This window comes from Monodelphis domestica, chromosome 4 (genome assembly GCF_027887165.1).
Source record: "Monodelphis domestica isolate mMonDom1 chromosome 4, mMonDom1.pri, whole genome shotgun sequence".
NCBI lineage: Eukaryota > Metazoa > Chordata > Mammalia > Didelphimorphia > Didelphidae > Monodelphis > Monodelphis domestica.
This window is the reverse complement of record NC_077230.1, coordinates 7,817,541-7,834,823: the sequence shown is the minus strand read 5'-3', so window position 1 is coordinate 7,834,823 and position 17,283 is coordinate 7,817,541. Positions and strand designations below refer to the sequence as shown.

The window sequence follows — 17,283 nt, the reverse complement described above, 5'->3', positions numbered from 1 at the left end:
AGCTCAAATTTTGTTGTTGGCAACAAACTACTGTAGGTTGTTTTTCTTGAAGTAAAAGCTCTTTTCGTTCATTTTTGAGAAAATATCTTTCAGAAACTTAAGTTTGAATAATATCATTTTTCCCCCTAAGTAAAATTTATGTTCTTTGGGGTAAAAAGCAACTAGTTCAACTCTCAATTCAAATGGGATCACCAGCAACAATTTTAGGGTACACAGTATAAGTATTTTATTTGTATTTCCTAATTTATAATGTAAAATATTAAAAAGATATGTAATCAAGGGTTGGCATTGAATAAAATTAACAATTTTTATTGCTTCATTAAGGACATCTTAAGTGAGATTGACCTTTCTGTTTATTGTGAGTGTATGGGAGTGAAGAATACAATGACTACTTGTACAATTTGTTTCCACCATGATTTATGTAAAGGTGTCAACAGTTATACTCACCACTGTTTTTCTACCATCAGACAAATTGGAGTCAACATAGTTGTTCAAGATAAGCCATGAGATTCAGAAAAAAAAAGTTATTTCACACCTTTGACTATCTCCTCATTTTTGTTTGATGCCAAGCATTCATGTAAAAGAATGTCTTTAGTGATTAATTAGTGCTGAGCCTGGACGAATGCAAACAAATCAACAAGCCTAGCACTTCCTGTAGATTTGTCCATTTGTAAGGCAAAAGTACAATTCTGCAAGTGAAATAATTAGGTCGTGTAGCCTCTGAAAAATTCTCTATGCTTGTATGACAGTGTATGTACAGACAAATGATATGTTCATATTATTATGAAAATAGTTTTGATTCTATAATCCTCTCAAAGGTTCTCTGGTTCCCCCAGAGTGTTCCTAGACTAGACTTTGAGAACTGCTAATCTAATCTGTTGTTCTCTTTTTAAAAATGAGAAACTTGAGGCTTTGAGAAAAAACTCATTTTGTCCAAGATTACACAACTAGTAACTAGTAGAGCCAGAATTCAAAACCAGCTTCAGGCTTCCAATCATGCTCTCATAACACCATACATACCATGCCACATTTCAGAAGTCATGCAAGGAAATATCCTTGAGTTAGTATTCCTAAGCAAGGTCTGGAATGTAGATGGACAAGAATCCACAGGACAACAGCAGAACTGAATGTTAAATTTAATTGATCCAGACATACTGTTGTCAAAGTTAGACATTTCAGTGAAGGAGAACGAGGATCCAGGAACCTATCTCGTGGCTCAGTGGGTACAGTACAGAGGCATAAAGACCTGGGTCCAAATCTTGCCTTAGACCTTAACTGTGTGACCCTCGATAAGTCTGTCTTAGCTACCATTTCTTCACCTGTAATTGGAGATAATAGCACCTATCTTACTAGCTTGTTCTAAAGATCAGGTGAGCTTAACTTATAAAGGACTTTGCAAACCTTTACAGTACTTGATATAGGCAAGCTATTGCTCTTACCTAATTAAGTTCTCCTCCCCATCCCCCATTTTATAGCTGAGGAATCCCCAGCCCAGGGAGGTTAAGTGATTTAAGTTTAGTCACATTGGTGACTTTTCTGTCCAGCTGTATTCATAGTAGGAAATTTCTGTGGTGTAGTAATTCCATTGCATGCACATACTAAACTTGATTTAGCCATTCTCCAATTATTAGGTTCTTTGTTTCCAGTTAAGTGCTTATTGTGTGGCAGTCATTAGGACATGCAATACAGTCTAGTAACTTCATCTCTGGTGAAGAGCAATCTGTACACCTGGTCATTTTCGAAGCAGAATGTTAGGATCAAATTAGAAATCCACCAAAAGTATATTAATGTGCTTATCTTTAGCTCTTCCCCTAACCCCTAGTTTTCGTCAATGCCAACATTTACTGGGTATGTAAAAAAAAACTGAGTTAATCTTTTGAATTTTGAGCATAAAAAAAAACACAAGTAAGATTATTTTAGGCTTTCATACAAAATAAATTGTGGCTAGTGCTGTTAATAAACAAATCAACCACAAAACAATAATGAATGAAAGTGTTAAGCCATGGTTTCATTGATAGTTTAATAGATACATTTGAACTGATTGATTTTGGAGGAGTGTCTTTAATAGTTATGACTCCTATAACAAATACTTCATATTCTCATTGAGGGGAAATGTAAAGTTGTAAGGGAGAAAAGGGGGCTATTTTTTAAAGCGTTGGACTTGATTATTTAAGAGTTTGGTCACCAGGAATTTAATTAATTCCAACAAGATTTTATTTACAATTTATTTACAAAATGTAGAAAAAGTGAAGCAAGAAATCTGAGAGAGGATAGGGTAAGATATCTAGCCTGAGCACTAAGTCATTTACTCCTGGCCCCTCCAGGCAGGGAGAATTAGTTTCAGCCGGCCTCAGCAAAGCCAAGGAACCAGGCAGTTTTCTCAAGAGGAGAGGCCTTTCCTGAGGCTGGTCTCTTCAGAGAAAAGCCAGCAGTTAGGAGTGAGCCTTTCCCTAACCACATGTCAGTCCAGTCAGCAGATCCTTCTGACCCTCTTCACCAGCCTCAACTCGAAAGCATGAAGAATTCCTCCGGTAGAAGTGGAAGTCCAAGTTAACCCCCGCCACAGGAATCTCCAACTCTGTGTAGCGTTTTCTCGTGTCACCCCCCTAATTCTGCATCTACCAGTCACAGCTGACACTCCTCTAGGACGGCCCAGAAGGCAGTTCGTCGATTCTGATTCGTCACCCACTATCGTACACGTGGGCCACAGACTTCCCACTTCATGATGAAGTGGGGGATTTGCACTCTTGGTGATCAGATCTAAATGGGCAGATCTTCTACTTCACTTTAAGTACTGTGTTTGCACTTTTGGTGAGTGAAGCTAAAAACAGACCTGAGCTACAATTCAAATCTTCACCGTCAGGGGAGAGCCAAGTACCTGCATTGTTACAGTCAGGGGAGAGCCGAATCCCATCTTCACAAAGTTGAGGCAGGAGCCTATTTACGTAATCACACGAGAGAGGTTCCACAGATGAAGATCAAGCGGCTGTGGGAGCAACAGGGAAAGAATGACACAGGCCCTTCCATTTAGAACTGGAAGGAAAGGTAGGTCAGAGACCGCAGAGATGCACTGACAAATACGGGATTGGATGCTAGTGAACCAAATTGTTCTGGCTCTGAAGAAACAACATGTATAGGCTTAGATGCAAACAGACACAACATTTCTAAAGTGGAACGGGTTACGTGATGGATTTTAAAGCAACTCTCTGGTATGTCCCCTGCTGGAAACAATAAGACCATTAGCATGAGAGCTTAGAGTGCAGTATCACAACAATAAATCAGGAGTCGTCATCATGATATTGTGTTAGGTTGAATTCAAAGTAAAAAGCATTAACAGACAGAAGGAAAGTGTATCTTTTAACAATACTAACAGTATTCGTTTTATTTTTTAACCATATTAGTTTCAAATGTATACCTGTCGAGTGCCATAGTAACTACTTAAATGAAGTTACCAGAAATGTGAAAAGTCAGACAATAATAGAAAGTCAAAATTTGACAAATCAAACTCCCAGAAAGCTTTGAATATGCATATTAGGCAATTTCCATACATATTATTCATATTAAATGTATGTGGGTGGGTGTGTATGTGTACACATATACACAGATAGATATATCTTTTATAACCCTATACACAACAAAATAGTAGTGAGGAGGAAAATTTCATCAAAAGATGCAAATCTAAAAAATGCTGTTACACAATTGGTCATACACCCAGACATAGGTGATTTTTAAAAGTAAAGTTAATTCTTTTTTTTTTTTAAACCCTTACCTTCCGTCTTGGAGTCAATACTGTATATTGGCTCCAAGGCAGAAGAGTGGTAAGGGCTAGGCCATGGGGGTCAAGTGACTTGCCCAGGGTCACACAGCTGGGCAGTGTCTGAGGCCAGATTGGAACCTAGGACGACCTCCTGTCTCTAGGCCTGGCTCTCAATCCACTGAGCCACCCAGCTGCCCCCTGGAAATATAAATTTTCAAAGACGTTGTACAACTGAGTTCAAGTACATGTACTGTATAGGTGATAGCAAAAAAAGGGGTAGAGCAGAACGTAAGACTAGAACAAGGCTCCATTTCTGCCTGTTTAAATTGGTATAAGGACTTATTTTCAAGAGAAATAGCCGAGGATCTGATGTATCAGGAATGGCACCTGATAAGGGGATAACTTGCAAACAGGCTGACAATTATTTGAAGTACTTTAATGGCTAGACAAAATTTTGTCCATCACAAACAAATTTTGGAGGGGGAGGGGTACTGTTGCTTTTGGTTCTTCATACCATCGCTTCCAAATATTTGCCCCTCCTTTTCCATAAACCCACACTTGTAACTATTAAAAATGACACGGTGACACAGAGACCGCTTCTGACAACATAGGCAACGTTCTATTCCTGTCATTGCACATCTTTGTACATTGTACAAGAGCACAATCACTAAGAAGTTATTCATTCACCTAAATCAGTTGAGAAAACTGGATGACGGTATCATGGAACAATCTGGGGGTAGATTTTCATGTTCACACATCACAACCAATTTGAGATAATCATTGATCTAAACATAAAACCTCTGTGATGACAATTCAGTAAGCTATAATTGGGTCGAGAATACACTATCGACCCATGCAGATTGTAACATGAAGGCAAAATGGACCAATATCTTATACCATTTGCCAAGAAAAATTCAAAATGGATACATCACCTAAACATAAAGGAAGATAAAAGCAAATTAGAAGGACAGGAAACATTACCTATCAGAGTTATGGATAAGAGAAGAATTTATGAATATATAAAAAGTATTATGAGATTTGAAATGGATAATTTTGAATACATTAAATTGAAATGGCTTTGTACAGACAAAATTAATGTAGCCAAAACTAGAAGGAAAGCAGTAAGTTGGGTGGGAAATTTTATATATATATATGTATGTATATAGTTTCTTGGATAGAGGTCTTCTCTAAAATATATAGAGAACTCTGTCAAATTAAGAATATGAACCATTCATCAATTGATAAGTGGTCAAAAGATATGAAATTACAGTTTTTTGGATGAAGAAATCAAAGCTATATATGACTGAAGAAATGCTGTCATTATTGATTAGAGAAATACAAATCAAAACAACTATGAAATATCTTCTACCTATTAGATTGGTTAAAATGACAAAAGGGTGAAATGACAGATGTTGGAGGGGATATAGAGAAAGGAGGACACTAATATACAGTTGAACCAATCCAACCATTTTGAAGAGCAGTCTGGAATTATGTCTAAAAAGTTACATAAAATTGTATACCCATTGACCCAGCAATACCACTTTATTTCCTAAGGTGATCAAGGAAAATGGAAAAGAAACTATATGTTCTAAAATATTTAGAGCAGCTCTCTTTGTGGTTGCAAAATCTGGAAACTGAGGGGAAAGGATGTCCATCGGTTGGGGAATGGCTAAACAAGTTGTGGCATATTCTACTCCCCCTAAGAAATAAGTTAGTTTTGGAAAAACATGGAAAGGCTTCCATGAAATTATGAAGAGTGAAATGAACAGAACCAGGAGAACATTAGATACAGCAACAGAAGTATTGCTTGAAGAATGACTTGTTTATGTCTAAAGGATTGATAAATAGAAATAAGTAAGATATAGATTTATATATGCATATCTTTTTGTCAAATGATGCCTTCTCTGACATGGGAAGGGGAGGAATAGAGTGAACTGTTTATTTAAATTTAACAAATTTTAAAAAATAAAAGCAATTCTCAAATAGTTAAATATTCCAAGAATATAAAAAGACTGTTGGCAAATCAAACTCTCAAAAACCACTTGAAAGGGGGCTCTAATCAGTAATAGACCCCCCAAATCTAAAAAACCGACATTACTTGAGTTCTCATCAAATTGCTAGTCAAATATGGGAAATCCCTATGCAAATGGAGCTGTGGAAATACTGGAATGAAACTTCTAGAGGAGTTGTGAATTTGTTCTTTTTTAAGAAGCGTTATGGAACATCACTCTTTGTCAATGAAAAACTAGAAATACCATAATTATGGTGTGTGATATTGAAATATTATTGTGAAATAAATTATTAATATGGAGAGTTGCCCAGAATAATCAAATACCAGAACTGAAAGGGACTTCAAAGATCACTTAACTTCAATCCAGACCTAAATGAGAACCTACTCAGTAATCTTCCAGCAACTGTTAATCTAGCTCAGTGAAGGAAACACCACTTCTTGAGTCAATCTATTTCACTTTGAAGTAATTATAATTGCTCAGAACTTTTTCTTTATTCAGATTATAGTTAGTTATATGACATAGTGAATAGGGTGCAAACTTCCAAATTTGGGAGACCAGAATTCAAATTCTCCCTCAAATATTTACCAGCTCTATAACTCTAGGCAAGTAACTTACCCTTTTTCTACACTGGTTTTCTCATCTGTGAAATGGGGATACTGTACCTTCACAGGATTGTTATGATATGTTAGTATGAAGATGAACTTTTGCTTTCTTGGGAAGTTTTAAGTCCATGAAAAAGCTGTGTGATTTCCCACCAATTTTTCTTGAGCCATACTTTTCTACCTTTGCATTGCAATTGCCAAGTATCAGTATATTTTGACTTGGTTTTTAAATGTTCTTCATAGAATTCCTTACCACTTCATACTCAGCAACTGATGTTGGTTTCTATTTCAGTGGTCTTTTTGCAGATAATTATCATTAATACTACCAAACATGAACTAATGGCCCTTTTTGCCTCTAGGCATATGAGGAAAACCACTCTGTCCATTCCTTTCTTTGCCCTCTTCTGGACTGTTCTATTTTTCCATTTAGTTGTAATTTTCTTCTTCCTTCTGGTTTCTTTTACATCAAAGCTAAATCTTCCTCTTAGCAATTTTCAGCCTTCCTAGTTCTTCCCTCTTAGGACAAGTAAATAAACAATTCTTCTACATCACAGTCCTTTGGATATTTGAAGACAGCTCTCTTATTCCACTAAGTCTTTCCTTAAGGCTAATCAGAGTTCTTTCAACGAACCCTTATTTTCCATAGATTCACGATCTTTAACCACTCCACCCTGTACCCTCTCCCAGCTAATGCTTGTCTTAAAATATGAGACCAAAAACTGAATACAGTACATGTCTGATCACAGAAGAGTGCTGTGGGGTCTTGCCACCTAATTTTTTGGTACTCTTTTAATGCATCTTAAATTTGAGTTTGCTTTTTGATTTTTATCCCACATTACCCATATTGTGCTTTTGGTTAATTAAAGCTATCAGATCTTGGCAGGAAAATTGCTATATAGCCATTTCCCCTCCCTCCCCCATTTTTTACTTTTGTATTTAAACTTTTTAACCTAAAATATTTAGTTTTTTAAAGCCCTATTAAATTTAGTGCTATTAAATTAAGCCTAAAGTTCTACTTTGTCATGATCTTTTTGGATTCTGACTTTGTCAACCATTTATCCTTTTCAGCTGTATTGCTTGCACATTTGATAAATATCTTGTCCACAGATTAAAAAGTTAACAGCATTAGACCAAGCAAATTCCTGGGGTACTAAAAGGATTTTATTTTGTTTAACTTCTGGTCCAGGTGCAGCCACTGTTCAGCCTATTATGCAGCAATTTACAGCCTGATATTGCTACTGATTACAATATGAACTTTTACCTAATCTATTTCTGATCTGGCACAGTTTGGCTCTCCTTCGGAAACCAAGAATTCACCATCATTACCCCCAACTTTGGTGTGAACAGTCCCACTCTGGCCTAATGCTCTTCAGAACTGTGAGCCTCAAGCAGTCCACAAGCGTCAGCCTGCCAGACACCAGGGATTCCTGGTATATACCGCCACATCCAGCCTTTTTTTACCTTTTAATCTTGTTCTGTGGGGCCAACCATTTAACTAGCTCTGAATATAACCACTTGGCCTACAATTTAGCCAGTGTTGAGTTTTTTCCACCCTAGTGTTTATGCAAATTATAGGAAGACATAAAAGTGGTGGTGAGTTAAGAAAGCGAAACCAAAAAAAAAATTTATTTTTATCTTTTATAGAAGTTAAAGCAAACTTTGTTCATGGAAAAAAGCAATTAGTCAGTAATTTGTGAGATAGCTCTGTCTAGGGCAACTAGGTAGCAGCAGACTGGAGAGAGTGTCAGGCCTAGAGTCAAGAAGACCCAAGTTCAAATTTGGCCTCCGATGCTTCCCAGCTGTGTGATCCTGGGCAATCCACTTATCCCCAATTGCTGAGCCCTTGCTGTTCCTTTGCCTTGGAACCAATACTCCGTATGTCTTCCAAGACAGAAGGTGAGGGTTTTAAGAGAGTTCGATTTCTATGACTAAAGTCTGACATCATTAATAAGGCTACACGCGTAATTTTGAATACCTCTGATGCATTGCTTACTGACTTTGGCACAGAAATCTTTGAGTATAAGCAATCTAAGTCCTAAGAGCAAAAAGGTTCTTGAATGGGTAGAGTTCAGAGTTCAATTCCATTTTTTTGTGAATGACTAATCTTGGATTTATTTCAGTATAACAAATATTAAGCTCTTAGCAGGCAATTATGCTACGTACCGGGGAAAAATAGAGAAAGCCAAAACAGTCCCTGACTTCAAGGATCTCGCTTGAAAGTGGGAGGGGTGGGGAGAGCGGGGTGTCCAAGCAGAATAAAGCATCAGCTAGTGAGCGCCTGCATCCTTGTTTGAGAAGGCAGAAAATACGTAGGGAGGTAGGACAGAAAAAGCTTTCCCAGGAGGCGGAACCTGAATTGATCTTTAACGAGCCAGGAATTCTAAGAAGTAGAACTATGTTCTAGACCTGGAAGATAGCCAGCAAGAAGGCTCAAAGGCAGGAGAAGGAGTACCAGCATTGGGAGAAGGACATTCAGCCAGTGAGACAAATGCTAAAATACGTTTATTTCCTTTTTGTAGTGATGTGCAATGACAGGAATAGAACGTTGCCTATGTTGTCAAAAGCGGCCTCTGTGTCACCGTGTCATTTTTAATAGTTACAAGTGTGGGTTTATGGAAAAGGAGGGGCAAATATTTGGAAGCGATGGTATGAAGAACCAAAAGCAACAGTACCCCTCCCCCAAAATTTGTTTGTGATGGACAAAATTTTGTCTAGCCATTAAAGTACTTCAAATAATTGTCAGCCTGTTTGCAAGTTATCCCCTTATCAGGTGCCATTCCTGATACATCAGATCCTCGGCTATTTCTCTTGAAAATAAGTCCTTATACCAATTTAAACAGGCAGAAATGGAGCCTTGTTCTAGTCTTACGTTCTGCTCTACCCCTTTTTTGCTATCACCTATATAGTACATGTACTTGAACTCAGTTGTACAATGTCTTTGAAAATTTATATTTCCAGGGGGCAGCTGGGTGGCTCAGTGGATTGAGAGCCAGGCCTAGAGACAGGAGGTTGTCCTAGGTTCCAATCTGGCCTCAGACACTTCCCAGCTGTGTGACCCTGGGCAAGTCACTTGACCCCCATGGCCTAGCCCTTACCACTCTTCTGCCTCTGAGCCAATACACAGGATTGGTTCCAAGATGGAAGGTAAGGGTTTAAAAAGAAAAAGAAAATGTATATTTTCAATGTGTGCTCTGTTGAATTCAGGTGTACTTCTGTAGCCTAGTTACCACAAAGACAAACAACTTGCCCAGGTTTCTGAGAAATCAAAAGCTCTGGCATTCATACTGTGTAGCTTCAAGTTGATGTAACGATTGTAAGACATCTAGAACTCTTTTACCTACACTAATTCTAGGAGTGCAGTGCCAGACTAAGGGTCGGTTTTTATATAACCAGAAGAAATGGAAGTAAAATATCTGACCTGCCTACTTTCAGTGAAGCCACACTTTCTTTTCCTCTGTCATCCATAGCAAAATTTATTTTGCTTCATACACAAAATTCAGTTCAGTAGACCTTTATTAATTCCGTATTTTGTGCAAGTCACTGTGTTGGGAAATGGGGGTACATAAAAACAGAGAGTCCCAATTCTCAAGGAGCTCATGTTCTCTTAGGAGAATGCAACCTATCAGTAAGTAAAATCAAGGGGACTGGAGGCAAAAGACAGCAGGAACAATTGGGGCAGTTGAGGCTTTGTAGCTAAGGCAGCACCAAAGCGGAGACTAAGAAAGATAAAGATCCTGATAATCAGAGGAGAGAAAAGACTGCATTTCAGGGAGGAGAAATGGCCTGTGCAAAGGCAAGGGGAAAGAAGATGCCATTCTGGAGGCTAGCAAATGTGAAGGGGAAATGATACGTAATAAGTCAGGTAAGATAGGGGGGTGATGGAGTGTTTAGGACTGTAAGAGCCAGACTGGATGTTTCTATTTGTTTTTCATGTGTTGTTTTTTGGATGGCGACCGCACACTTGTATACACTGATCTGTTCCTACCTTTGCATTTAGAATTTTTAAAATGATGTTTGCTCAGGTCCTTGTTTTCTCCTTTAACACTGCCGCTCTGGTCCAGGCCCTCATCCCCAGGAACCTGCTGGTTGGTCTCCCCACTCCAGTCCATCCTCCACTCTGCTGCAAAGTGACCTTCCTGCAGCACAGATGTGACCGTGTCCCCTTCCTATTCAGCCAGTTCTAGTAGCTCTTCATCACCTCTGTGATTACATAGAAAATGCTGTTTGGCATTTAGTCCTTCCTAAGCCAGGCCCCCTCGTGCTTGTACGGTTTCATGCCTTACTCAGCTCCATGCACCCTCCATTCCAGAGACCCGGGTCTCCTTGCTCCTCCTCGTACAGGGCACTCCATTTCCTGACCCTGGCCTGGAGTTCTCTCCCTCATCTTCTCCCTGGCGTCTCGGCCTAGCTACAACCTGGCCTTCGGCGCAAAGTCTTTCCCAGTCACCATTAATGCTAGTGCCTTCCTTCCGTAGATAAACTCTGGCTTATTTTGTGTGTGTCTTATTTGGGGAAGCGAAGGGAAGGGGCATTTATGTAGCACCCTACATGTGCCAGGCACTCTGCTAAGGGCTTTTACAAGTATTTTCATTTGATCTCACAACAACCCTGTGAAGGAGGTCCTGTTATTGTTCCCATTTTATGATTGAGGAAACTGAGGCAAGCATTGTCACCCTGCTGGTAGCTGTCTGAAGTGGATTTGAATTCAGCTCTTCCTGACTGTAGGCCCAGTACCCTATCCCTGCACCACCACCTCCCTACCTAGTTGTTTGTACCTCGTGGTTAGCATGGTGCCTCCCTCATTAGACTGCGAGCTTTCCTTCATGGAACCTTTGTCACAGATTTCATGAAGGAAAAATTGCCACACATTTTCCTTCAGCCGGAGCTCTTAACCGCATGATCTCAAGGCTTTCAGCATCCTCGTTACCCTCCTTCGAACTGCCCAGTTCCTCATCGTCCTCCTAAAATGTGCATGAAAGAGCTCAACAGAATGTCCCCTCTGGTCTAATCAGGGCAACTCCCCCACGTGAGGATTGCTTCTCCTTCCTTGTCTACCCAGATAGCCTGGAGCTTTTCGGCTAGCGCCTCTCTGCTGAGCTTGAACAAGCTGAGGGCTCGGCGCCTAGAACGTCTCTGGTTGCCTTTTTAACCCAAGGATGAGACTCGGCACGTATGGTCAGACGGGAAAGGAAAAGGGCACTTGCTGACTAGGAAGGCCGAGGACTGGGGTTCAGCCTCGGGGCGAGTCATTGCACATCTCTGGGCCTCCGTTCCCTCAACTCCAACGCGGGGGAGATACAGCAAACACGGAGGCAGTGGCCAGTTTGTGAGATGTAAATTCTGAACACTGCACAGTTAACAGTTAGCAGTTAAAGTGGCTCAAGGACACCACTGAGACGGAGTTTGGTGTGCGAGGACTAGCGAGGAGGCCAACATCACTGGATCTCGGCGTGCCTGGTGAGGTGTACAGTCTAAGGAGAATAAAGAGGAAAGGTTAGGTGGGACAGGCACTGAATGCCCAGCAGATAGGGAGTCACTGGACCGGACTGAATAGGTGATGACATGGTTCGAGCTGCTCTTTAGGGATCCGTTTGGCAGCAGCCCCTTACATTAGAGCAGACCTGAGGAAGGTAAACTCGATGGAGCTTGGCAGCACATTGGGTATGAGACGGAGGATTCAAGAAGGACAGTCTGTGTCCTCGGAAGGTGGTACCTCAATAAAAAGACGTGCACAGGTGGGAAGAATTTAGGGGAGATAATGACTTGTTTGGACATGTTGAATGTCTACTAGACATCCAGCTGCAGATGTCTGAGCTAAATAAATAGGTTTGAGAATCTTTACCTTAGAGATGACAATTAAGTTCGTGTGAGCTCATGAGATCACCAAACTAAATAGAAGAGAGGGCGGGAAGAGGAGGTCCCAGTTAAGAACCCTCTTAGAGCTCTCTCTCCAATACCCTTCTTAGCAGGCATGCCTTGGAAGAGCGTCAAGCAAAGGAGACAGAGAAAGAACAGACAAGTAGGAGGAGAAATTCAAGTAGTATCCTGGAAACCCAGAGACCCGTTGGTCAACTGTCAAAGGGGACAAGAAGGATGAGGATAGAAAAAAAGACCATTGGAGTCAGGGATTAGGAGATCCTTGGTAGGAACAGCTAGATGGCTGGGTGGGTGGAGAGGCAGGCCCAGAGATGGGGGTTCCTAGGTTCAAATCTGGCCTCAGAGGCTTCCTAGCTGTGTGGCCCTGGGCAAGTCACTTCAGCCCTATTGCCTAACAGGAGGGGGGGATGATGTGTGTGTATGTGGAAAGAGAGAGAGAGAGACTTTGTAACTTTGGAGACAGCAGTTTTGTTTGAATGGCAATATTGGAGTCCAGCGTATAGAGAATTAAGATAGTAATAGGGTAAGTAGAAGCATAAATTTTAGGGCGTCTTTTCATATAAAAGAAAACTACAGATAAGAAACGATAGCTAATGGGGATGGACAGATCAAGGGAGGGCTTTTGAGGATGGAGAAGACATGGGCATATTCGTAGGTCCCGAGGAAACAGCCAAGTCGTCAAGGAGATACTCAAGATAGGTAAAAATGAGGATGTGAAACGGCATTTTTTTTTAAACCCTTATCTTCCGTCTTGGAGTCAATACTGTGTATTGGCTCCAAGGCAGAAGAGTGGTAAGGGCTAGGCAATGGGGGTCAAGTGACTTGCCCAGGGTCACACAGCTAGGAAGTGGTTGAGGCCAGATTTGAACCTAGGACCTCCCATCTCTAGGACTGGCTCTTAATCCACTGAGCTACCCAGCTGCCCCCGAAACGGCATTTTTTAAAGATAGAGGAGATTTGGGTGTTTGTAAGGCAGCAGAAAAGGAACCAATATATCAGGACAGATTGATCTTGCAGTGTGGTGCAATGGAAAGAACACTGTTTGGAGTCACAGAAACTGAATTTGAATCCTGGATTTACCACTTACTACTTCCTGAACTTCTCTGAGATTCTTTCCAGCTCAAAATCTATGGCCCTAACGTATGCAATCTTTTGATCTTAATATTTACTCCAGCAATTAAAATGGAAAATTAAATGTCACATTCAGTCAGGTAATCAGATGTCATAAAATGCCTTAGTCACTCATGGCGGTTATGTTCATGTTTCCTTGTAGTAAAGTGATTTATTTTAAAGACTGAAACAAATTATGACAACATATTATTATTTTATACTTATATCAAGCTGGATCCAGACCGAAGTTTATTTGACCAAGGAGTAAAGACTGATGGAACTGTTCAGCTTAGTGTACAAGTCATCTCTTATCAAGGTTAGTGTTTTAAAATTATTTTTTAGCTTAAAAAATGTATTAAGCAACTATTATGTTTCAGGCATAGTCCTATCACTTGACTATTTAATAATTGCTTTGTAAATTAGAAGTTGCCTCTTAAAGTACTTAATGCTTTCATAGAACATGACCTTACACTTTATAAATTTTGCATATATCAAGAAAACTTTAAAAAGTACCACTCTTTCCTAAAATGCAATAAACTTCCAAATTTCCCTTTCACTACTAGAATTAACTATAAAATTTTGTTTGGTGTTCAACAGCCCTTCATAACCTCCCTGTCTCCTGCCTTTCCAAGCCTTTTACACCTTCTACTACTCTTCCCAGCCTCATACCCTTCCATCCGGTGACATTGGCCTCCTTACTGTTCCTCAAATTAGCCACTACATCTCTCATTTCTGATAATTGTCACTGGCTACCCCCCATAACTAGAGTACTCATCTTCATTTCTGCCTCCTAACCTTCATAACTACCATCAATTCCCAACGAAAATCCCTTCTATTGAAAAATTTTCCTTTATATACTTTAATTATAGAGTTACCCCTCTGGTGATTATTTCAAATTTAACTTGCATACATGCTCCCATGTTGTCCCCAACACCTTGAGACCAGGGACCATCTTTTGCCTTACTTTGTATTCTCCAGTGCTTAGCAATCTCTGGCACCTATTAAGCACTTAATATTTTTTATTGACTATTTATTGCCTGGCTAAGTAAGGTATGGATGATTCTTAATTTGAATTACTTTAGGTAATTTATTTATTATTTTAGATAATAGGACATGATTCAAAAATTGTCACAAACTGAGGTTTTCTTAATGGATATTAGACAGTTGGTCCTTATTTCTACCTTGCTTGACAATTTTCAGAAAAATAGAGATATTCAGTAATTCTATCAGAAGCCTGGGGAATCTTTGAAGGCTTGATTTAATAAGATTTGAATGTGTTCTAAGAAGTCATATCTTTAAAATATTGCTGCCTCAAATCTCTTTATCTTAGGTATTGCTGAGAAAAAAGACTTTTTAGGTCTTTATATGTTAGGTAAATGAATTTTAAAGAATTAATTGGGCAGCAAAGTTTTAACAACTTTCAAGACTGATTTTCATTATTAATTCAATGTGAGTTTGTTTTTCTTACCAAAAAGTTTGCTATATTATATTTTGATTGAAAACTGCCAACAGATACCAAATTGGGAAACAGCTGCTAAATCATACACCGTAATTTTTAAGAACTATTTAGAAGTGAAATGATTTGGCCAGGGTCACAGACTAAATAATATTCTGAGACTTCATTTGAACTCAACTTCCTGACTTTAAGCCCAGGACTCTAATTACCACCTCACTTGCTGCCTTAACTGGGAGTGGTGCCACAGGAGGTAGAGGGATTTTCCAGGATGAAAAGGCTGCTGGGGCATGGCATGGAGGATCAAGAATACACGTAGATGGTTTTCTCTAAAACGACAAACTATTAATAATACTACAAAAAATGGATCCTAAGTAATTAAAACTAACAAATACAGTTAAAATATAATTTCTATTTTATTCTCACACCCATGAAATTGGCAAAGACGATAAAAGATGGGACAGTCTGATTCCAAGAACCTGTATTAGAAGATAAGTGCACTGTTGATTTGGGTTATGAATTGGGCCAGCAATTCTGGAAAATAATTTAGACAAGCAAGAAAAATTACCAAACTGTTCGTGTCGTTTGACCCAAAGGCCTCACCTCTGGACACTCCCTCTAAAAGGTCTAAGACAAAGGCACGCTCCTCTGATATACCAAAATTACAGATGGTACTTTTTGTGGTACCGAAAGGATAACTAGAAACAAAGTATTGTGTGCGCGCACACTTACAGACCCTTGTTTGGAGTGCTATTTACTCTCTCCTCCCTAACTGCGCAGGCCCCACTTTGTGGGAATGTCTGAAGAGAACCGTCCTCAGAATCACTTACTTGCTCTATCCATCCCTTACTCTGTCCGTCTTTACCAGCTATTGTCCTCTATATTGTCCACCTCCCTTTCTTGGCTAAACTCCTTCAGGAGTCCATCTGTAATCTGGGCCTCTGCTTTTCTTTCTCCTCTCTGTCTCCTTAGCTTTACAATATGGCTTTCAGCCTCACCATTCAACAGATACTCTCTCCAGAGTTAGAAATGGGCTCCTAATTGTCAGATGTGAGACTAGCCTTTTCTCAATCCTCCTCCTCCTTGATTTCACTGCAGCCGTTGAGACTCGCCTTCTGCTCCTTCATACTCTTTATTCCCTTTCTCCTGGTTCTCCTCTTGCCTGACTATTTATTCTCAGTTTCCTTTGTGGGTTCTTCTTTTAAGTCATAAAAGTCCAAAGAACTTTTGTTTATGTGGATTTTAGCTGTTGATGTTTATCATATTAAAACTTAAAACATTGTAGTATTAGAGAAATAGATTTGATCTTGAAGAATCCCCTACATGGGTCTCGGGGATCCTTAGGGATCACATTTGCTTGATGCTTTCATTAACTGCCATGGAGTCAGTTCTTCTCCCTGTGCAAATGAGTCTCCTGTCTATTCATCCGGCTCTACCTTCTCCTCGCCTCCGGCCCTGCATATTTAGCTCCCTCCTCAGCATTTCAGACTGAAGGCTGTCGGCATCTTAAAATTAACCTGCCCCAAACTGAACCAGTTACTTCTCTCCTAAAACCCTCCCCCCTTCTTAACGTCCCTGTTACTGTGGAAAGCAGGGCTCCTTGCCTACTTGTCTTCCTTGATTCCTGCCTCACTTCCATTCCTAGTCGTGTCCGGTCATGATTCTGCTTCCACAGCACCCCTCTTGCGTGTCTCCGTCTCTCTTCGGGCACTGCCAGTACCCAAGTGTAGGTGTTCGTCACCATGCAGTAGCTTTGCGGCGAGTCACTCTTCCTCAAGCCTCTCCCCCTCCAGCCCATCCACCATTCAGTTGTCAGAGTGAATTCCCTAAAACGCAGCGGCGACCACATCACGCGGCTATTCAGCTCCGGTGACTCCCTGTCACATCCAGGATCAAATACAAAGTCCTCTTCAGCTTCCATTCTTGTTACTGTTCAGAACCTGGCCCCTGCCTGCCTTTTGGGTCTTCGTGTCTCCTCACCCTCACTAGCTGTGGCCTCTTGGCTCTTGCTCCTATTTGACATTCCATTACCCAGCTCCATGCATTTTCCCTAGTTGTTCCATAGGACTAATGAGGAAATGTGGAAACTGCCCTTCCTTATGTCTGCTGCCTGCCTTCCCTGGTTTCCTTCAAGTCCCCACTCAATCTCGACCTTGAGCAGGAAGCCTTTTCCTGTTCTAATGCTAAGTGCTTTCGGTCTGTGTATATCTCCAGAATGCCTGTAAACGCCTGGCTCATACATGCCAGTTGGCACATTTTCTCCTCCTTGTAAGTAAGGACTGTGGGCTGCCTTTCTCTGTATCCTTGGCCCCTTGCACAGAGCCTAGCACATAACTAGCTGTTTATTAAATACTTGTCATGCTGAATTGAGTGTTTTAATCAAGCCGGCCTTCCTTAAGCACCATGTTCCCAGGCTTTCTTTTTTCCTTTCCCATCATCAGAGGTAACGGACTTCTAAATCGGGGGTAGCAT

General features: G+C 40.3%; 1 protein-coding gene across 4 annotated transcripts in view; it reads left to right on the top strand.

Moving 5' to 3' along the window:
• GABPA (GA binding protein transcription factor subunit alpha) overlaps positions 1-17,283 on the top strand; it is a 69,306-nt gene that overhangs the window by 19,771 nt on the left and 32,252 nt on the right. For all 4 annotated transcript variants that reach the window (XM_001363838.5, XM_056825998.1, XM_007493162.3 and 1 more), the window contains one exon: positions 13,590-13,674. In XM_001363838.5, the coding sequence (XP_001363875.1) occupies positions 13,590-13,674 (85 nt within the window). The remainder of the gene's footprint in view (positions 1-13,589; positions 13,675-17,283) is intronic.